This window comes from Equus quagga, unplaced genomic scaffold (assembly GCF_021613505.1).
Source record: "Equus quagga isolate Etosha38 unplaced genomic scaffold, UCLA_HA_Equagga_1.0 270_RagTag, whole genome shotgun sequence".
NCBI classification, from domain to species: Eukaryota; Metazoa; Chordata; class Mammalia; order Perissodactyla; family Equidae; genus Equus; species Equus quagga.
The window spans coordinates 744,413-766,359 of NW_025799872.1; the positions used below are offsets into that span (position 1 = coordinate 744,413).

At 60.7% G+C, this 21,947-nt stretch overlaps 1 protein-coding gene across 3 annotated transcripts in view; it reads right to left on the bottom strand.

Moving 5' to 3' along the window:
- The window catches only part of LOC124233904 (serine/threonine-protein kinase WNK2-like), a 115,575-nt gene extending 97,722 nt beyond the window's left edge, over positions 1 to 17,853 (bottom strand). For all 3 annotated transcript variants that reach the window (XM_046651192.1, XM_046651191.1, XM_046651190.1), the window contains exons 1-2: positions 17,594 to 17,853; positions 16,422 to 17,086 (exon numbers count right to left, since the gene is read on the bottom strand). In XM_046651192.1, the coding sequence (XP_046507148.1) occupies positions 16,422 to 17,084 (663 nt within the window). In that variant the 5' untranslated portion in view covers positions 17,085 to 17,086; positions 17,594 to 17,853. The remainder of the gene's footprint in view (positions 1 to 16,421; positions 17,087 to 17,593) is intronic.
- Positions 17,854 to 21,947: the final 4,094 nt, after the last annotated feature.

Consider the following 21,947-nt stretch of genomic DNA (forward strand, 5'->3'; position numbering starts at 1 on the left):
GGGAGGGGACAGAGATGGGGGAGGGGACAGAGATGGGGAGAGGGACAGAGATGGGGGAGGGGATAGAGATGGGGGTGGGGACAGAGACGGGGAGGGGATAGAAATGGGGTAGGGCACAGAGATGGGGGAGGAGGGCAGAGAGGTGCTGGCCACCATCAGAAGAAACACACTGGTCAGTGGGAAGAAGGAAGGTTCAGCAGAGCACCCACCAGCCCTGGCCCTCGGGCCAGGCTGTCACTGGTAAAGCTGATCTGCAAATGCAGACTCGGAGGGGGCTGGGGGGGGGCACTAAGCAGTAACACTTGCCCAAGGATAGAAGGAGGAAGACAGGATCTCCCACAAAGCGGGCAGACAGGTCTAATGTTCCAGACTCCCCCCACCTGCAGCTGTCTCCCCCTGTGAGGAGTTGACTCTGGCCATGGTAGCAGCGGGACGCCTCCCCACCAGGCCCGCAGCCTCCTCCCCCAGGAGGGGCCGGGCAGGGCCCCGAGGACAGGCTTGCATGTCCTCTCGCCCATTCCCTCCCTCGCGGCCCTGGGGGATACCACCTGCAGGTGAGGTCCCCTCGGCGCCTGGCCCCCAACGTGTGGGCTCTGTGACAGGGGACAATGGCACATGTGCCAATCCCCAGAGATCAGCCCTGGGCAAGAGCTTTTAGGATAGAACCCCAAGTCCTCCTGGAGCCCGTGGGCCCGCACCAGCCGCACCCCAGTCCCAGCCCAGTCACCCACCAGGAGGCTCTGCCCCAGGGTGCTCAGGACTCTGCTCCTGGCTCTCCCCAGAGGCCTCTCCGCCCCTCCAAAGCCACCCTTCCCAGGCCGCAGGCCATTCTCCATCACATGCAGCCTTGGGAGGCCTCACTTCCTTCTGCCACCATCTCCGCCCCAACAGGGATGTGAGCCAGGGGCTGCCTGCATGGATGGGTCCCCAGGGAGGGGCCACGGCCACCCTCTGCCTCGGTTGCTCCTGGCACCTCACATGTGGCTGTCTGTCAGGCCCAGGCCGTTGTCCCTGAACCCTGCTTTCATATCGCCCCCAAGAGCCTGCAATGGCCCCTTGTACCCACTGAGCAGGCCAGGCAGTTAAGATGGCTCCCAGTGTCAACTTGGGACCTGAAGTCCCCTCTCTTCAGCACTCATGCCAGACACTCTCCGGTCCCCAGTCAGCTGGCCCCCAATACCCGCCCCCGAGGAGCGCCACCAATGGCTCAGCTCCCTCAAAGGGAGCCTTGCCACAAGCCCCAGGACGTTCCTCCCACAGGCATCCTCTCCTGGCCTGGGAGCCAGAGCAAGAAGGCAGCCTCAGGGGCCCAGGCAAGGCCTCACATGCAGGGCTCTTCCTTCTGCGGCTCCCCAGAGAATCCGTCCCCTCGTCCAGCTTCCAGAGGCATGTGCCATGTGCCTTGGCTGGTGAGCCTGTCCTTCATCTTGCAGTGTCATTTCTCCCTGGGACCCCCCTGCCCCGTCTCGTAAGCACCAGGGGATGACCCCAGGCCCACCTGGACAACCCAGGATCATCTCCCATCTCAGGATCCCCAACCACCTCCTCCGAGAGGTTCCTCCAGCCACGTGAGACAGTACATTCACCGGCTGGGGTGTGATGCCACAGACGCTCCATCACCCAGCTTCCCACACCCCTCCCGGCCTGCCTGACCCTGGCCTGGACCGGCGGCTGCCCCTGCGGGCTCCTTCCCCGCTTCCCCAGTCTAGCCGACGTGCAGCTTCATGCCACAGGTCGAGGGGGTGTCACCATCTCCTTCAACTTGCTTTTTCCTTCTAGAAATGAAGAAGCCCCACATGGGCCATCCTTCATCTGTATCCCCAGCTACTGCCACCCTCCACTGCTACCCACCCAGGACCCTCTGCCCACACGGCCGCACCCACGTCCCTCCTGGCCGTACCCACCCTCCCCTGGGTCACACCTGGCCACCAGGCCTGATGTCCTCACTCCATTTCATCAGGAGCCGAGTTGAGCAAGGTACACTCAAGGCTCAGACAGTGACCCCACCCAGGTCAGACCGGCCCTGCCCGCAGTCCCCAGGAGGGCCCACCAGACCCAGGCAGTAGGGCTCCGGGATGGCCCCCCAGCAGCACGGCCTTTGTGGGTCTCAGGGTCCGCAGACTCCCAGGGATCAGCCAACCTCCCAGGGCCACAGCCAGGACCCAGTGAGAGAACGCGACACACGCCCATTAACAACACTCAGAGACAAGGCCTTTGGAACCTCTCCTGATTCAACTTCCAAACTGCGCCGGCTGCAGCCACACCCACGCTTTCCTCCCAGCTGACAGAGCGCAGGGCAAGAACCCTCTGCCAGAGGCAGGCAGCCCTGGAACAGCAGCCCACACACAGCTCCCGCCCCGCCCAGCCTGGCAGGGCCCTGACTCCGCCCCCACCCCCACCCCACCCCCCAGGCCTCAAAGGGCCCGTCATCCCCACAGAAGCACACCCCCCCACCCCGGGCGGGAGGGCAGCAGGCTCTCCCCTAGCACACAAACCCAAGATGATGCGCGTCACACGCAGGCCAGCAAGGCCTGACGGGCGTCTTCACTGCACAGGTGGCCCACACACACAGCCCCAGCACATGCAGCCGCCAGCGGGCGGGGCAGCTGGGTCAGGCACTGCTGCTGCCACTCAAAGACCACGGGGGCAGGGCCACGAGGCACCTGAGGTGGCCCAGTCGAGCCCACCAGGGCCCAGAGGTGCCGACCAGGCGTGCCCCCTCTGCTAGACTGTCAGGCACCCGGCCAAACCCTAGTCCCCCGGCTCCTCTGAGCCCCTCTCCAGGACCTGTGGCCAAGGGTTTGTCCCCAGTCTCATCTGAAGGGTGAGACCCCACTGCTACCTCTGGCCTGGCCGGCAGCCGTCTCAGAGGTCCAGCCTGAGTCCAGGTGGAAAGTTGGAGACACTATGTCCACTCCACCTTGCCAGTCCTCGAAGAGCCCCCACACTGCCCATGGACACAAAGGGCCCGCCTCAAAAACGCATCCATAAAGTGCTCCAGGAAGCAGCCGGCAGGGCCGGAACGTTCCGGTGTCACCAGCTCGCTCCCCTCCGGGAACAAAGCAGCCTTTATGTTTTATCATCGGGCGTCATCAAATATTTACAGAGGCTGACAGACCATTTCAGGCAGGCCAGACGTGAGCCAAACGCTGCTCCCTGGACACGTGGAGGCGCAGGTGAGCACGCGGGCGGAGGGGGCACACCCACCCAGAGTCTGTCTGGTCCCTGTCATCAGGACGCAGAGCCCAGGCAGGCCACTGCCATGCCGTCCCCACTGCAGGAAGGACGCAGGAATGGGCTGGAGGCCTCTCCACGCTCGGGCCTCCTGGGAAGCTGAGAGCAGGGGCATGAGGGTACATCCACCCGGGCCAGGCAAGAGAGGCCTCATGCCGCGAGGACCAGGGAGACACCAGCCCCATCGGCAAGGGTCCCCAGGGACCCTGCAGCCTGAACCGTCCAGATAGGAAACCGCCCGAGTGTCCAGCAGGCGGATGGGCTGCAGACCGCGGACGCCCACGTGGTGGAAAAGGGCCACCGCTGACGGGTGCGGCTGGGCTGAGTCCCGAAAGCGTCCTGATGCCCACAGGCAGCAGCCACAAAAGACGGACATGCAGAGCAGGCGGGCGTCCACACGGGGGCCGGCCCAGGGCTGCCCACTGGGCAGGGCTCGCGAGGTCTGACCATGCCCAGGCTCTGTGCCCTCCGCCCCTCTGCGCTTCCCTATGAAATACCATCTACCCTCCCTTCAATTGTCTCAGTATTTCCATCCACTGAGGCCCCGTCTTATCTCCACTTCCCTCAGCTCCGCCGCCCCCAACGCCCCCGCCGCCCCCGCCGCCCCCGTCCTTCCCTGACATGAGCCTGACACAAGCCGAGCTGAGCTGATGCACTCCCGGGCCTCTCTGTGGCCGCAGCATCCCGACACCAGCCTTGCAGACCACCTGTGGGCCCCGAAACGCGGCCCTGCCGGGACCCTGGGGATGCCCCGCAGTGGATGTGACCCTCGAACCCGCAAAGGCAACTGAGCAACATGTGCGGCCCCAGACCCAGCAGAGGCGGCAGGTCCGCCGGAGTCTGAAGGCCAGAATGCCCCCGCGGTCAGCAGGGCGGTGAGCAGGGCCCGGGATGCCCCGCCTCGCTCCGCCTCGCCCTGCCTCGCCCCCCCCCCACCGCAGAGCCAGCTCTGTGGGACTCCACTCACTCACGGCAGCCCGCTGCGCGGACGGGGAAGCCTCGGTGTCCTCCACTGCCCCGTGGAAAACCAGAGCCCCCGCCGCCCAGCCCCTCGTTCCTGGGCGATGGCCCTCCCTGCCTGACGGCCTGTCCCCACGTGGCAGCTTGAGGTTCAGTCTGGCCTCACCCAAAGTCCTCACCCGGCCCCTCGGACGCCAACTCAGGGGAAGCCGTCATGGGAGGAACACTGGCTCAGATGCCCCTAGGAAACATCCGGAAGCCTGCCGAAAGACAGACAGCTACCACCGAGGGCAACTCTTGTCCCCTGAGGAGCCCAACAGTCCAGCTGACCAAGCTAACCCCCAAGTCACCTCAGGGGGCTGACCGTCCTAGAGCAAAGGCCTGCACGGCTCTCATGCAAGTCACGGGTTCAGCGGGCAGCCAGGGCCACGGGGTGCTGCCTGTGTCCCCAGGGCCCGAGGACGTGCAGACACCCAGCCTGTTCTGTCAGGTCCCCCAAACTGGCCTGCTCTGCTGTGTGGCTGTGGCCATCCAGACCAGGCCTCAGGAACCCACTCCCACCAGAGCGCAGGACAGCCCGACGCCCTCAGGAGGATCCTCTGCCGAGGGTCTTTTACCTGCGCAGAGGACCCTCATGCTGCTAATAACTGGTGACCCTACAGTCCCCTCGGGTCAGTCACTGGTCTGTGCAAGAACGCTTCAGGATGAGAGTCTTCCCAGAATCCGAGCACACGGGCCAGGCCCCCAGCGCCACACCCCTGCCCTGCTCCCTGTCCTCGCTCTCCTCCACCCTCTGAGCTTGCAGAGCTTCTTTCAAAAAAGCTGAATTCACTGTCCTGCTCTCATCTCTTAATTAAAGAGAGGCGATACCTCAGAACTTGTCTGGGCAGGTGTCAGTGGATTGCTGCTGGCCGACTGGCAAGGCGACTCCCGGCTTGAAGACCCAGCACGGCGGCCACCTTCCTTCCGGAGGCCCCCGGGTCCCCGGCAGCGGCCGGGCTAGGAAGCTACACCCCAGGGGTGTGGGGAGAGGCGCCCCGACATGCCAGACCCCAGCCCGGAGGCGAGAGGGACGTGCAGTAGCCTGTGCCCAGCTGCGGGCAGGCCTGGGACCGAGCCCACCCCAAACCCACCCCCAGGGGACAGGGCAGGCCAGTGGGCCCCTCACGCCGAGATGAGCTCACACCAGAGCTGGTGCAGGTGGCCGCAGGCCGTGGGGCGATTCCCCATCACTGCATACATTAGTGCGGATGCTACAATTATGACTTTGCAAAAATACCCAAGAACATAAAAAAGAGACCAGAACACGTACCAAAGTGAGAACTGCTACGTCAGAGGAAGGAAATTTGGGGCAGTTTTCTCTTTCTCAGGTTTCAGGTCTCTCATGTCCGTCACTTGCAGCTAGAAGCGTCCCCCCGGCCGCGGCCTCCCATCCATCAGCCGCCGTCCCTCTCTCCCACTCACTGGAAGGGTCCAACGCTGGCACATGGACTCGGCCTCCCCTCCCTTGGCGTCCCCAACCCGGGGTGAACAGAGGTCCTGGGCCCAGACAGTGTCAAGGCCTGAGGACATCGGGGGGTCATCGCATCCCGGAGTGGATGGTAAGGGTCCTCCTGCCAGCAAACCCAGCGGCAGGCGCTTCTCCTGCAGGAGAAATCCTGCAGTCCTGGGGCCATGCGGGGGCCTCAGGGGCACAGCGTCAACGATTCGACTTAAAGCAGGTGGGCTATCCGCTCAGGTGCTCAGGTGCCTTCAGGTTCCAGAAGGAAGGCAGGACGCTGGCGCCCCAAGGCCTGGAACGACCCAAGCCTGCAGTCCAGCCTCCTGGCAGCCCCTCTCAGCGGCACAGTTCAGGTCCCAGCTCTGCCACTAAGTGCCCATCAGGAGAGGACCATCGTGACCAAATTTGTCTTTCCAAAAGCTGGGATGATTCTGGAAGGATCATCCCTGCCCTGGACGCTGAGGCCACGGGTCAGAGGTCATAGGGGCAGCAGGGTGACCCCTCACAGGGTCCCTTCTTCATCACCTGACAGCAGACTCGCCTCAGCCAAGAGACCCTGGTCCGCAGGCCCACAGGGGAGAGGCTGACCCACGTCTGTGATCCGCACCAGAGACCCAGGCTGAGCGGCTCCTGCGGGGACGCCTGGGCGTGGCCTCCGCAGGAGAAAAGCAATGAAGCGAAAGATTCAAAATAATGATAAAAAAGGCCGAGGGACTGTTCTAGATTAAAACCAACAGGACAACCAGATGCATCGCATGACCCTTGACTGGATCCTGGATCCAAACAGGAAAACTATAACGAGCACCACTGGGAGGCATGGGCCGCGGCAGACGCGTGGCTGTCGGCATCCACGTCAGATCCCAGTGTGACACGGGGCTGTGGCTTTGTGGGAAAAGGTCCTCGCTCCTGCTGGAGGCCCGTGCTGCAGATTCCAGGCCGAGATGCAAATGGGCCAGAATAAGGGTACGCAGAGGGACAGAGAGAAAGCTAGCTCTATGGCTAAAGGTTAACAGCCAGTAACTCCAGCTTTCCTAAGTTTTTCAAAATAAAAAGTTCGGGGGGATGAAAACTGGATTGCTGGCAGAGACAAAGATCCGATGAGGAAGGAGGGAGGGTCGGGCGGTGGGTGGAAGACAGGGGCCGGCAGGGAGGAGCGGTGACTCCTGGAGGCACCCGGAGCGGCATGGTGTGTGGCTTGTTCCTTTCAGGAGACAGGCCCAGGCGGAGGGCCACGTCACACATGGGCACCACCCAGACCTCGGAGAGATGAGGTAACCAAGACAGACATGGGCAGGCGCCCCCACCCACAGCCTGCCACCCCTCCCTACCAACCAAACCCACTGCACCCAGCCCCAGGGAGTAGATCATAACCCGTGTGTGCCATCAAGCCTTTTGCAGACGCCCTTACATCTAGGGGAGACCACACAATCCCATTCTAACCAGAGAGACCAGAGGCTTACTAGTAAACATTTTGCTTTATAGATCAAAGTATGGACACCTAACTAACACCCACTACCCACCCACTTTCTTCCTGCCTTCAAATGTGGTTGTGATGCCTAGAGCTGTGGCAGCCTTTTTGCATCCATGAGGCAATGAGACTGGGGACAAATCCAATACAGCTGAGGAGAATAGAAGAGAAAGAGGGAAAGCAATATTGTTCCTGCCGGCACTACTGAGCTGCTTATGCCCTCGACTGACCACATCCAAGTTTCAGATTCTGGGGATGATCAAAGGTCTGCACACTGAGCCACACTCGGCTGACAGATAAAAATTTTCCCAGCTTATCCACTCCTGAGAAAGTACACACACAGAGCCCAAAAAGCAGGGGGCTTGGAGGGAAGAGTGGACAGGTCATTCCAGGGCAGCTTCTGGCCTGAGGCAGGTGGGGAGTCTCAAGGACAGGCCAGCTTTCCAGGCCTACCTCCAAACTCTGCCAACAGCACCACTGATGAATGGGACAGGAGCCCCACAGTATTTGTGACGGAGCTACTGTGGGAACACCCGCACCTCTACTGACAGTCGGCCAACACGCCACTCCCCAGAGCCCGTCCTGGTCCCACGAGACGCTGAGAAAACGAAAGAAGAGGTGGAGGAGGTGTAAGGCCTCCATGCTCCCTCGAGAGCATCTCAGCACAGTAGGCATTTTAAAGGCTCTGAGAAGTCTCGCAACATTACTGCCTGCTGAGCCAGCACTCCCCAAGCCTGTTCAGTGACACTCCCCTTTCCGTGGCAACCCTCTGAACACGTGGGAGATGACAATCCAGGGCAGAGAGTGGGCCGTGCCACCAGCCGCTGTCTCGCTATGTGAGCTCGGATAGGAGCCGCCTCCCCTGGGCCACCTCCTCATCTGTGAAAACAGATCCCGGAACCTCTGGAGGTGCTTCTGGACCCGATGAGCTCACACGTGGTCCGGAAGCCTGAGAAAGTCCTGGCCATGCCAGAGCTTCCTCCCTTCCCTCCCCACCCACACCCTGCCGAGGCCGCCCCCAGAGGCCAGCCAGGGCCACCAGGACTTGGGGGCACCCAGCCCCCCTCCGCCCCATGGGCTCCCCTGCCCTGTGACGAGGCAGGGCTCATGTCACAACATCTTTCATTTCTGGAGCTGCAGGGGAGAGACCTGGCTCCTGAACAGTCTGGGAAGCACAGCCAGCTCGAGGGGCAGGGGCGTGAGGGCACCGCCTGCCCAGACCCCCCCGGCACCTGCAAGAAGACCACTCGGGACCAAGGCCCCTGGAAGCAGAGGTTCAGGGAGCCCACGACCCGGAGCCGCCTCTCTGTGGCCCAGGAGGCTCTGTCCAGCCCTCAGCCTCACCCCAACCCCCATCCTCCCCACTCCCCACCCTACCCCCAACCCCAGAGCATGGATGAACAGAACTTTCTGGAAAAGCCCTCTGTGAGGATCAGAACAGCAGGCACAAAGGCCAGAAAGAACCCTGAACCACGGCCGCTCCTCGAAAACCAACAGTGTTGCCCAGGACAGATGAATGCATAAAGGAAATGTCGTGTATATATACACAATGGAACGCTACTCAGCCATAAAAAAAAGACAAAATCGTGCCATTGCCAACAACCTGGACGGACCTTGAGGGCATAACGCTAAGTGAAATAAGTCAGACAGAGAAAGACAATTACCATATGACTGCACTCATTAAGTGCAAGACAAACACACACACAGCTAAGAAGGAAGACTGGTGGTGAGCAGGCAGGAAGGGGCGGGGGCGACGGGGTGAAGGGGCACAGGAGCACCTGGTGGATGGCAACCAGACTCCTGGTGCTGAACACGATGCAGTCTACACAGAAGTTGAAACATAATGTACACGTGAAACTTACACAATGTTATACACCAATGTGACCTGAATAAGATAATTTAGAAAAGTAAAATAAAAGGATTTACATATATTTCAAATATACGGAAATAGAAAATAAAGACTGCTAAAGTGAATGTTCTAAGAAAAGAGAGGGAAAGGAAATCTGTTTTTTATTAAAGTATTAAGCCTCATTAAAAAAAACCAACATGTTAAAAAAACACTGGAAACAAATAAAAAGATAGATTGTAAAAGCTGTGACCCTCTGTGATTGCAGTTGCGTTTATTAAAGAGATACATGTGTGTGAACAAGAACTTGAAGGTAATATGCAAAAATAGTAAGCAGTTGTATTCACTTGGATTATGGGTGATTTGTTTTTCATTTCTGCAAACTTCTTCAAGGTAGCTATTACACTGGGGTTTTAATTGATAGACTATTTTTTTGAGAAGTTCTAGGTTCATCGAAGGATGGAGCAGAAGGTGCAGAGTTCCCATGCACCCTCCACCCCTCACCACACAGCCTCTCCTATCAGTAACACGTTGCACTGGTGTGGCACGTTTGTTACAACTGATGAGCCAATGCTGATACACTGTTATTAACTAAAATCCATAGTTAACATTAGGGTTCAATCTTACTGTGCTATGGGTTTGGACAAATACATAACACGTATCCACCATTATAGCAGCATACAGAATATTTTCACTGCCCTAAAAATCCTCTCTGCTCCACCTAGTCATCACCCCCGCCTGCAAACCCAGGCAACCACTGATCCTTTTACTGGCTCCATAGTTTTGCCTTTTCCAGAATGTCACAGAGTTGGAATCCTACAGTATGCAGCCTTTTCAAATTGGCTTCTTTCACTTTGTGATATGCAGTGAAGGCTCCTCCATGTCTTTTCATGACTTCACAGCTTATATCTTTTTAGTACTGAATAATATTCTCTTGTAGGATGCACCACACATTATTTATCCTTTCACCTACTGAAGGGCGTCTTGTTTGCTTCCAAGTTTCAGCAATTATGAAAGACGCTGCTGTAAACATCCGTGTGCAGGTTCTTCTGTGGACGTAAGTTTTCGCCTCCTGTGAGTAAACACCAAGGAGCACGATTGCTGGATCACAGGGTAAGACTATGTTTAATTTTGTAAGAAGCTGCCGAACTGTCTTCCAAACTGGCTGGATCGTTTTGCATTCTCGTCTTTTCATTCTCTTACAGCGTCTTTGCAGGAAAGAAGTTTTTTCACTTTAAAGAAGCTCAATTTATAAAGTTTTTCTTCGTAGATCAGGCCTCTGGTCTTGTATCTAAAAAGTCATCCCCAAACCCAAGGGCATCTAGCTCTTCTCCCATGTTATCTTCTAGGAGGTTATAGTCTTCATTTTACATTTAGGGCTGTGACCCATTTTGAGTTAATTTTTATGAAGGGTGTAAAATCTGTGTCCAGATTAATTTTTTTGCAGGTGGATGCCCAGTCGTTCCAGCACCATTTGTGGAAAGGACCACCTTGCTCCCCTGTGTTGCCTCTGATCCTGTGTCAAAGGTCTGCCGACTATGGGAGTCTATCTCTGAGGTCTCTAATCTGCTCCGTTGATCTGTTTGTCTATTCTTTCACCAACTCCACGCTGTCTGGATCTCTTTTCTTTCATTCTTTTCCAAAAAACTTCACATATATTTATACAAAGCTGACATAAATTAGAGGTGGTCATCAAGCATATCAGAAAATCCTTAGAACTCGATCCTCCAAGGAACAGAACCAGATTTGAAAACTACTTGAAACAAGAAAACCTGCAGCTCACCCTCAGGCTGCCCACCTCAGCCAGGCCCAACACCCTCCCGCCAGGGGCCTCTCCACCCAAAACACAGCCCTGGACGCTCCGTGCTCAGAGACAGACGCTCGCCCTTCCAGCTGCCGTTCACACCCTTTCCTTACCCGCAGCTGGGAGACAAGGCAGTAGCAGCCAGGTGCTCCAGGAGCCAGGCGAGCACAGGCCCTCAGCCCATGAGCACCTGGAGCCCTGCTCCACCCCAGGACCCAACTCCTGCCTGCAGCCGGGCCTCCGTGCCCCTCTGGGCTCAGCTTGTTCTCCGCTTCTTAAAACCCTTTACTTTAGGGGAGCAAGCACGGGTGAGAAGAGGCTTCACACCAAGTACCCACTCCAGGATCAGGGCAAACGCACTCCTCATAGGCCCCATAGCCCCCTAAGGGTTGGCTCACAGTATCCCCACTGCACAAGCAGGTAAACCAAGGCTCACGAAGGCAGGTGACCTCCACATGGCCTCCCCGCTGGGGCTGAGGCCCAGGTGCTCCTGGGTGTGTGTGCAGGGCAGGGTGCCCTTTCCCACCACCGCCGGCAGACCCCGGCACCCCCCTCGCCACTCAGCCAGCAGACCGCAAAAGGAGAACCAGGCGCACGGCCCAAACTTCTGCAGGACTGGGTCAAGTTCTCCTCCATCAAACAGCGACCTGGAGCTCTGTGTCGTCACCCTGGGCGCCATCCAGCTCCGGGCTGAAGCCAGCCCAAGCCACAGACCCCAAGACACACCTATGACCACGCAGGAGGCTGTGAGTCCCAGCACTCTACGAGGTGAGTGGCAGGCACAGGGCCAGCCCGGCCAGCCCAGAACCACAGGACAGCCTCTCTCCACACCCGCCTCCTGCAGGCTCCTCCGTGAGGACCTGGCGCTCCCGCTGGGACGTGGCCTGACCTGCTCACCGTGGTACCCCCGGCTGGGACTGGGGCTCAACAGACGCCAGCTGAGGCAATGGACCACAGCAGCCTGTGCTGTTGAGTCCCGGGCATGAACCCGGTGTACAGAGTCTCCTGGACATCTGCACCCTCTCCTCCTCTTAGCAATTCTTCTCACGCCACCATGTTCAAGCTAACAGTCTGCCAGCAAAGCTCACCCATGGCAGAGTAAGTCCCCAGCCCACCTGGAAGTGGCATGGGAGTGAGGAGCTGCCCACTAGCCCTCCCGAGAGTTAGACGGTGTGGGGGTCTTCGCTCTGGGGCCCAGGTCACTGGGCAATTCGGGGCTGAATAAGGCTCAGCCGGGTGCCCCATGCACCAGGGCCACTGAGGACACCCGAGAGCGGCATGTTTGGCCGCAGGAGCGCCTGCTTCCAACAGGGAACGAGCCGTGATGCCCGATGTGCCCACGACAGTGACCTGCAGCCCAGGCTGTTCGTCCATTATCACTGATCACACTAGCCTGGCCGACACCACGCAGGGGCAGGGGCCAGGTCTCTGGGGGCTGGGCACCCGCATGGCTGCATTGACCGGGAGGCAGGAAAGCCCATCTCTCCAGGCTTCTCCAGCAGCTGGTGACAACCTCTCTCACCCACCAAACCAGAACTGTGGCCTGTGTGACCTGTGAAACATCTCACTCGAGAAAGCAAGCACGGTGTCGGCATCCAGCTGATTCCAAATTACAGCTCTCCTGACAAAATAAGCTCTTAGGAGATTAAAATAATAAAAATAAGGCAGCAGGCTGACCGCCAGTCAAGCGGAGTGGAGCCCTCCCCCAGCGTCCTGCTGCAGCGAGTGAGCACTGGTCCTTCTGCAAGGCCCATCCTGTCGGCCAGGCTGCTGGCGGCTCCTCTGAAAGCAGACGACGCCCGTGGCCGAGCCTCCCCACGAGGCCATCTGGGGGACCTCTCAACCCTGGCCTGACACTGCCTGGCACCTCAGGGTACATGTCTGGCGCGTCTGTGAAATGCCATGGTGTGCCTGCACAGTCAGGTGTGCAAGCTCAGCTCAGGTGGTGCGCCCACAGCCACGGGAGAGGGTCCCAGGCCACATCGACAGCAGACAGAACCTAGCCGTCCTTTGAGGCCAGTGAGGGGACCAGCGTGGTTGGCACAGCCACACACGGCAAGCCCCCACAGGCGTCATCGCCTCCTGGAGCACAGGCCGATGAACAGAGGTCTGGCTGGGAAGGACAAGTTGGGAACACACAGAGCTCACATGGCCGCACAAAAGGGACACTGGCAGGTGACACAGTCATTGCAAGCCCCTCTCTGGCCTCCAGGCCAGGCCACCACCACCTAGGGGAGCCCAGCCCCCTCCGGGCAGCACAGAGCCACAGCAGGATGGCTCCAGGGTGGCACTGTCCTGGCTGGTGGGGCTCAGCCCCCGGCGTACCTCCACACGACCTCCCAGCCCTGCAGGTGCCTGGACAGAGGATCAAGGACTGACCCCTCCATGAGGCAGAATGACCCCCACACCGGGCGTGGCCCTGATGCCAGCACCGGAAACGTGGGCTCCGAGTGGGATCCCCCAGGAGCCAGCGCCCAGCCCCCCAACCACTGCTCCCAGCAGCCTTCTGTGGGGAGGAGGCGGCACAGAGGGCCTGAGACCCCATCTCCCCTGAAGGCAGGGGGACTGACGGGAGGGGTTGAGCAGCAAGGCCCTCTCCAAGCCCCAGAGGAAAACAGGGGTACGCAGGAGGTCCAGGAAAGGCCACAGACCGCCTCCAGCCAGGCTTCCGGACACCGGCTGCCTTTGCTCTACTCACGACCCACGCCAGCTCAGAGGTGGCAACAGGTGAAAGGTGCCCTCAGCGGCCCTGGATGGCGTCAGTGGCCCAGACCTGCCCCCAGGGCAGCCCAGAGTGGCAAGGAGCCTCCGCTACCCCAGCACCGTCTCCCAGGACGGTCCGAGCAGGACCAGAGCTGGCCAACGACAGCCTCAGGGCCGCAGGAATGTGAGCTGGGCGAGGGCAGTGGCCAGGGTGTGTGTGCACTTCCTCTGTTGCTACTGTAACATGTTCTGGGGCCAGGAATAAATGTTCATCCAAAAGAAACAAGACAGAGAACTAATGCTTTAAAATGGCTTCTCCCCAAAAGGCCGCCAGTGGAGGTCTGGAGGATTTGGGAGGGGACACGCCTCACTCCCTTCTCCGTGAGACGAACGCAGAGCTCTCTCCGCACGGCCCTCTCAACACTAAATTATGAAGGAAATGAGAAGTCACGGGATCTCTCTGCCTCCAAGTCAGACTTAATACGTGCAGAAACGCGGCCCTTCCTCCCCTTGGCGCAGAACCCTGGAAGAGGCGAGCGGCGATGGCATCTCAGTTCTGGGGAGGCCGGCAGGTGCCACGCCCCCCAGTGTCCCGACGGGGTAGAAAGAAACAGTCTTTGGAGGGTCAGTTTCCAGGGCATTCCACAGCTACGGCTGAGGCGCTTCTGGGGGGTGGGCAAGGGAGCCTGAAGGCAGAAGGCAGGAGGAATCCTGCAACTCTCCCCGTGATAAAGGAGAACCGCCCTCCCCCGGAATCCTGGGGGTCAGCTGGGGGAGGAGCTCCTCCCCAGGCACAAAGCCAACATGCACCTGCCACCACCACCCCCCACCCCCAGCACAGTGGTCCAAGAGGCTAGACCAGTGCCCTGCCCTCCACGCTCGTCTCCTCTCCGTCGTGGACGGCCACACCAGGCCGTCAGCCTCCACCCATGATGCTGCGACACCCCCTCTGCCATCTACGTCCTCGCCGGTGACCTTGGGGGTCCTCAACAACAGAACCAGAGGAATGACAGCCTCCTGGATGGTGAGGAGGAGGCTGGACACACAGCAGGTTCTGGGCTGCTGTCCCAAGCTGGTCCAGGCCCCCTCCCATGTAAACCCCTCTCAGATCCCCCAGCAGAAGGCAGCTGACCCCAAATTCTGCACATGGACCTGGTGCAACGTTAGCAGTGGCCTCCTGTTGAGGGAGGCACGGGGACAGCTTCCCCACTGGCTTGGAGCCCCCAATAACTCCTGTCCAAGGAAAGTCAACAGACAGATGGGAAGCCCCCATCTCTGGCCTCCCCACTCCTACCCAGAGTCCAGGATAAAAGGCCCCTGGACAGCGGCTAGGCTCCAGCCTTGTGCTGCTCTGCCCAGAGACCCGAGGCAGGCTCACTCGCCTCGCCTTAAAGGGAATGGGACCGAACGACCTCCTCCAAGGGCCACACGTGCCTGCAACGCCTCCACCGGCTCAGCGGGGCTCCGCTGCTGAGTCTAACTCAGAGCCGGCCTGCTGCAGCGCCCGCTCCCGTCCTCCACCCTGCACAGGCATTCCATGGTGCAGCGACAGTGCTCAAAGCACCACGCCGGGTCACTTGGCAAGAGCAAGAAGGTGGGGAAGAAAGGCGCACGACCACTCTCTGCAGTCAGGAACCCTCTCTCCTCGGGTATTCCCTTCCGGCATACTCTCTCCTCTGTGCGTCTCACACAGCAGTGAGGCCCAGCACACCACAGGGCCCCCGGACCACAGGCCACCAAGGCCACCCCTTAGCAGGGCCCAGAACCTGCAGCCATGAGGGAGGGCATTCTCCGTCCCTCCTGAGGGAATCCACAGGACCCACTGGCCCCACCACAAAAAGCCCACATTTCCATGGCAGAGCCAAAGGGCTGCGAGGAGGGGTGGCCTCTGCAGCTCTTTGTCTCAGGAGAAAGGCAGGGGACAGGTCGACACACACGGAATTAGCCCGGCTCACACACGCACACACGCAGGCTCGCCACCCTGCAGGGGCCCAGAGAACAGAGCAACCGAACTCAGTTTCTGAGCCAAAAAAGCAGGCGCCCGCAGTGTGGCCTGGAAGTGAGGCCTGGAAGGCCCGGCTCCTTTACAGGGTGCTGGGGCAGCTTAAACCCGAGAGGCCGGCTCAGCCAGCTCTCCCACAGGCCAGCCCTGTGCCCAACAGCTGCCCCACCAAACGAGGGAGGCCCGTAAACACCCGCTGTGACAGGAGCTGCCCCAGCTTCCACAGAGGCCCTGGGCAGCTCAGGTTACCATTTATATAATCCTCCAGGGCTGGGACTGACACAGCCAACGTGAGGGCAAGGTTATGAAAAATGCATGGCCAGAGCCTTCCCACCAAAAAAAAAAAAAAAAGAAAATCCACATTTTGCATGACTTGGTTCTAAGACTTCTCACGCATCTACCCTGTGAATGGGGCCCTGGGAGTGCCCTGACAGCACTGCCAGGCAGGCCCACCTGGGCACACCAGGGCCAGGGAGCCTCTCAGGCACCCCAGTTGGGGCACCCACACCTTTAAAGACGCAAGGTGCTCATTTAGGAGCAGCTCAGAGTCCCCAAGCCGCCCTGCCACCATCTGGACACAGGGCCCTGCTGCCCCCAGGCTGCTGCTGCAAAGACACGGGGATCCAGACCACCGAAAACCAGCAGTCAAGGAGTGGGACTGACAGACGCGGGGACAAGTGCCCGCTCTCCACACCGTGCCACACTTAGAGCCACGCCGGCCACGCCGAGAGGTCCGACCTCCATCACCGACCTGCGCCACGCAGACCGCCCGCACAGCCGGCCACCCACGCGAAGAGTGACACACACCGCCCCAGGGCTGCCTAGGGCCAGGCAGGGCCCACGCAGGAAGGAGGCCGCGCGCCAGGACGCCCACCGCCCACCTGGGGCCGCCGCGCCCCTCACCTGCAGCTCGCACCAGGCCACCTCCACCCAGGTCTCCGTGTCCAGCCCCTTGTAAACCGTCTTGAAGGAGCCGCGGCCCAGCTCGATGTCGAACTTGAGGAAGCGGCCGTCCAGGGAGGTGGCCACCGCCTTGAGGTCATCCTCGTCGTCCTCCTCCTCCTCGGGCTCGTCCCGGCGTGTGCGCCCGGGCTCCGGCTTCGCCTCGGGCGTCCCTGCGTCCTCCTTCCTCGCGGCCGCGGCCTCCTCGTCCCGGGCGCCGCCGTCGGGCGCGGGCGCGGGGTCCGGGCCGGGGTCCTGCGCGCTCGCCGGCTCAGGGCCGGGGTCGGCGGGGGTTCCGGGCGGCGCGGCGGGCGCGGGGGCGGCAGAGGCTGCGGGGCGGGCACGGGCGCGCTCGGCGATGAGGCGGCGCGTCTTGCAGAGAAGCATCACCCGGCGCTGCAGCGGCTGGGGGGGCTGCGCGCCCGGCGCCTCGGCCGCCTCCAGGCCCGGCGGCTCCTCCTGGTCCGACTCCACCACGCTGCGCCGCAGGAAGCGCTGGGGCCCGGGCCGCGCCGCCCGCGCCCTCGGCCCGGTCGCCGGCTCCGCCATGCCCTCGGGCCCCGAGCCGCGCCCGGCCTCCATCAGCGCGCCGGGGGCGTCTCGGCGGCCGCCATCGCCGTCCATCTCTGCGGGCAAGGACACACAGGCCCGCGTGAGCGCCAGCCGCGGCGCACCTGCCCGGGCCGCGGGATGAGACAGCGCCGCCCCGGGGCCCGCACCCTGCCCGCCCCGGCCGCGGAGGGGTCTGCGGGGCTGTCCTTGGGGAGGGGGCTGCAGACTGGACCGGGGGACCGGGAGGCCCAGGATGGGAGGGAGGGACACTCGCGCCCTCCCCAGCGCAGGGAAAGGGGCCTGCTGGGCTGTCCCTGGGGGGCGCCACAGACGGGACCGGGTCGGGGTTGAGGGGAGAGGGCCGTGCCCTGCGCAGCCCTGGCCTCGGAGGGGGCTGCTGACTGTCCCTGCGGGTCCCGAGGAGGCTGCAGAGGGGACAGGGAGGCCGGGGGAGAGGGAGGCACCGGGCAGGCGGCGGCTCCACAAAGACGCGGCCCGGGGCACAGGAGGTGCGCGCGGGGAGGGGGCTGCAGTGGCGCGGCGCGCACACAAAGGCGGCGGGCGGGGGGCTCAGCACTCACAGGGCGAGCGGGCGCCGTCCATGCCCGCGGCCGGGAGGCCGGGGCGGGTGAGGCGGGCGAGGCCGCGCTCCGGGCCGGGGTCCGCGCTCGGGGTCGGGGTCCGCGCTCCGGCAGGATCGCTCTCGGGGCTGGACTGCTCTCGGGGCCGGGTCGCGCTCGTGGCCGGGTCGCGGCGCTGCTCCCTCGAGCCGGCCCGCTGCGGGGCCGCGCTCCCGCGTGCTGCTCCAGCTCCGCGCGGCTGCGCTTCGGCACCGGCTCCGGCCCTGCGCGCGGGGAGGGCGGGGCCTGGTCTGCCCGCCCCCGGCCGGCGCGGCGGGGCGGGGCCTGGCACGCCCACCTGGCCTCGGGCGCGCGCAGCCACCTGCGGGCCGGCTCGCAGCCCCGCCAACGCGCAGGCCCGCTGCGGTTGTCACGCTCCTGCTCCAGGCGGCACGCCTGCCCCCAAGGCCATTTCGAATAACCTACGGGGCTGCTGGCCGCGGAGGACCCCACGTGTTCCCAGAAGAGGCACAGACTCACCGCCTCACTGGGCCCAGCAGACGCACCGGACCTCGGAGCCCTGTGCCGGGGCAGAAGGGGCAAGCTGGAAGGGGAAGCCCCGAGGCCGGGTGTCCCCTCCCCCTCAGGAAGAAGCCGGACACGCCCCATCCCCCCCACGCCGCCCCATCCCCCACCCGCCCTGAGACTCCAGCCCCGGGCTAAGCCAGGTCGGGCGTTGGAGCGTCCTTTCCTCCTGCCTCTTCCCCGTGATCCGTCAGGACCTCACCACCAGCAGGGCGCCAACTGGGACTAGCAGGCCCATTTTGCAGTTAAGTGTAACCAGATCCCAAAGGCAGAGGATAGGGGTGTGGAGAGGCTCCAGAAACCCCTTGGCCCACCGTTTCCTTCCTCCCCCATCACTGTCAAAGGCCACTTCTCCCCCACCAGCCATCCCTGATCCCTCCTTCCCCCTTCCTCCTCTGGACTCCCAGAGACAAGCCCGGCTCGTGGGCATGGAGGTGGCATATGGCGAAGACTGCAGGGCTGGTGTCTGAGCCTGCTCCATGCGAGGCCCTGAGCTCCCACCTCTCCCCCAGCCCTCCACAAGTGGCCCTGTGCCCTGCAGTCCGAGGCCGGCTCCACATGAGGGAACAAAGGCACCGGGAGGCAGCTGGCCCAGGGGAGATGCCTACTGTTCTCGTGTCTGCCCTGGCCCCCTGGACTTTCACACATGAGGGGTGCTGTGGGCTCCAAGCCCCTGGCACAAATTAACCATGTGACATCAAACCATCACAATTAGAGGGAAGGCGTGCCAACTGACTGTTGCCCAGAGCAGCTCCAGGAGGCGCCCTGCGGGGCCCTGGTGGGGGGGCTGGTGCTGGCAGACAAACTCCTGAGGGCGGGCATCTCTTCCCGACTCCGCTCAGTGAAGCCCAGCAATGTGGGGAGACTTTGCACCTGGAAATGGGCAGACACCCCAGATCAGGACCTCTCCCCAGAGAGCCGTGGCTCTGCAGAGGGCAGGCACCGGCTGGGCAGCTGGCTCACGCCTGGTGGGTATATTCTCCAATCCTCATGTCCATCTTGTGGGACAGGCATCCAGCCCGGAGCCCAGATGGAGAAAAGACAACAGTGGACGCCGTTCTGCCAGAGGAGGAGACCCTGCGAGGCGGGGATCTGAGCCGGACCCCAGGATAGGGGCCTTCCAGGCTGAGGTAGGGGTTGACAAATAAAAATGGCAAGCAATAGGATATATTGGAGAATATGAGGAAGCCATTTGGTGTAAACCTAATTTGGCCTGACCTTGTTTTTCCAAAAGGGCCTGACTGAGGCCATTGAGCATGCATTGTATATCTGCTTTAGAGATTTCCTATGGCAAGAACAAAGGCCCTTGAGATAAAGGTGCAACTTCTCTCCCCCTCCCGATGTTGGCATCTCCTTAAGGATTAAGCATCTTTCCTTAGGCTAGAAACTGATTGCTTCGCTCACCTGTGAGACAACAGACTTGCCTCCTGCTGCGCCCTCCGAGATAGCAGACCCACTACCTGTTGTGTCCATCAAGAGCTGTGCAGACAGGGCAATCTTGTGACTATTGTGGGAGGGACATTTCAATCATATGTGAAACGTCCTGTTTGGGGAGTATATAACCACTCTGTACACCTCACTTCTTTGGTGCCCTTTCTTCCTTTGGGAAGAAAGGCCCCGGGCCATGGTCCTCAGATTTCAGCTCAGAATAAACTCTCCCAAATTTTCATTTATAGATTGGTTATGGATTATTTTCATCGACAGGGTGGATTGAGGATATTTCTGCCTTCCCTGTGGAGGCCAGGGACCCAGCCTTGCCCTGCCGACTGCTGACCCTGGGCAAGTCCCACTCTCACGGAGCCTCAGTCTCCCCCCAAAGGCTTGGCCATTCTGGTTCGTCTACCTGGAAAGGCTGCCAATTCCTCCAAGACTCGATCAGTGCAGGAGGGCACCCTGAGTCCCAAGCCCGTCCATGATGTATGTGCCGAGGCCTGTCTAAGGGAAACCAAGAAGGGAGGGAGAGCAGTGTGTTCCAGACAGACAGCCTTCTTCCTGCTCCCTGGGCCCTGCTGGCCACCTCAGCATCGTGCCTGCCTGGTGATGGAGGAGACAGCTGGCCATTCACATCTTTGCCTTTGGGCCACTGCCCACCCACGGCTGGCAGATGTGTAAAGTATGGCAGGAATATCCCCACACATCGCAGGAGCAGCCCAGGCCCTGGGGAAGTGGTGGGAACCTGTCCTTGCCTGAGCAGGATGTGCTCTCTGAGCCCTTAGGGGTGGTTTCAGGCAGTCCTACTTACATGCCTCCTGTGACAGGGAGCTCACTCCCTCTGCTGACTCATGACCATTAGAGTCAACAGCTAAGTAGCTAGTAGATAGGTCGCAGTCCTCTTGCAAGGACCCTTGGGCTGGGCTCAGGAGCAGATCCTGGGATCCGGGAAGGGGGAGCCCAAGGCATCCTTGGAGAGATCTTGGGTGCCAGGGCCTTGCCAGGATCACTGTGTGCCCTTAGCCAGGTCACTTGACATCTCTGACCCTCCGTCACCCCAGCTCTGACAGGGAGAATAAGCAGTGCCCGTCTGCTCTGCTGGTTGTTTGAGGCTCGCACAAGCCAGCACTGAGGGACGCTCTGCAGACCGCATGCCCCAGGCTGGTGATGACACTTGTAGGGACCTGGAAATTGGCCACCCCAAGATATGTCTCTTTGGCATCAGGATTATTTGAGGCTGATTGCTTTTGATAAACTGGGACAGGGAAGGAGGCTCTGAGGAACGGAACTTGCCCTTCCTTAGGACACATTTACATTTGTAAGGTAAATCTCTATCTGTAAAGGTGCCTCCCTCTCTGTACCAGGAAGAAGAAAGGAGATGACCTTCTTTCTAGAAACTCTTAATCAATACCAAAGGCAAGGACTTAAATCTGCATTTTATTGTGCTTCTCTGGTAACCTCCTGTAACTGACTTCCCTTCTCCTCCCAACTTTGGCATTTCTTTAAGGATTAAGCATCTTTCCTTAGGCTAGGAACTGATTGCTGCGCTCACCTGTGACCACCCAGCTCCAGACAATAAACTTGCCTCCTGCCACGCCCTCCGAGATAGCAGACCCACTACCTGTGGTGTCCATCAAGCGCTGTTTGGGGGTATATAATCACTCTGCACCCCACTTCTTCGGCGCCCTTTCTTCCTTCGGAAAGAAAGACCCCAGGCCATGGTCCTCATAAAGCTTTGTTTAATTTTCTCTTGCTATTCTGTCTCATGTGAATTTAATTCATTCTCCGGCCAGACGAACCCACATTTGGGAAGAGGAAATGTTTTCCTCCCCTGCACACTCTCTGCTGCCTGAGGCCTGGAGCAACCATCTCCTCAGCTGTCACTGTCGGCCGAGTGTCTGTGGTTGCCTCCAGTGTCACAGGTGAGTGCCTTGAGGCCCAGTGCAGGCCTTTAGACTTTAAGTAGCTTGCTCGAGACCACAGACAGTGTGGGGCCAGTGCCCTTCACCCCCCACAGTTGTCACCGGGGTTCCCCAAGACTCCGGTGCCAGGAAGCCCCAAGTCCAGGCTGCCCTGGTGCCCAGTCTGGTCAGGCCAGCGGGCACCTGCAGGCACACACCTGCCCCGGGCAGACGCACTTCCAGGGGCAGGACCTAGCAGGTGACGGCACCATGTCATCAGTTTGCTCATCTGTGAGGTGGACATGATGGTCGGGACCAACAGTGTCGGCGCACAGTCAGTGTCAACAGATGCTTGAAGAGGGAGGGAGAGTCGGGGACAGGACCCAGCTCGGCTCACCAGTGGGACGGCCGGGCTCTGGCCTCTCCAGAAGAAAATCCGGTCAATAGGTCATTTTTGG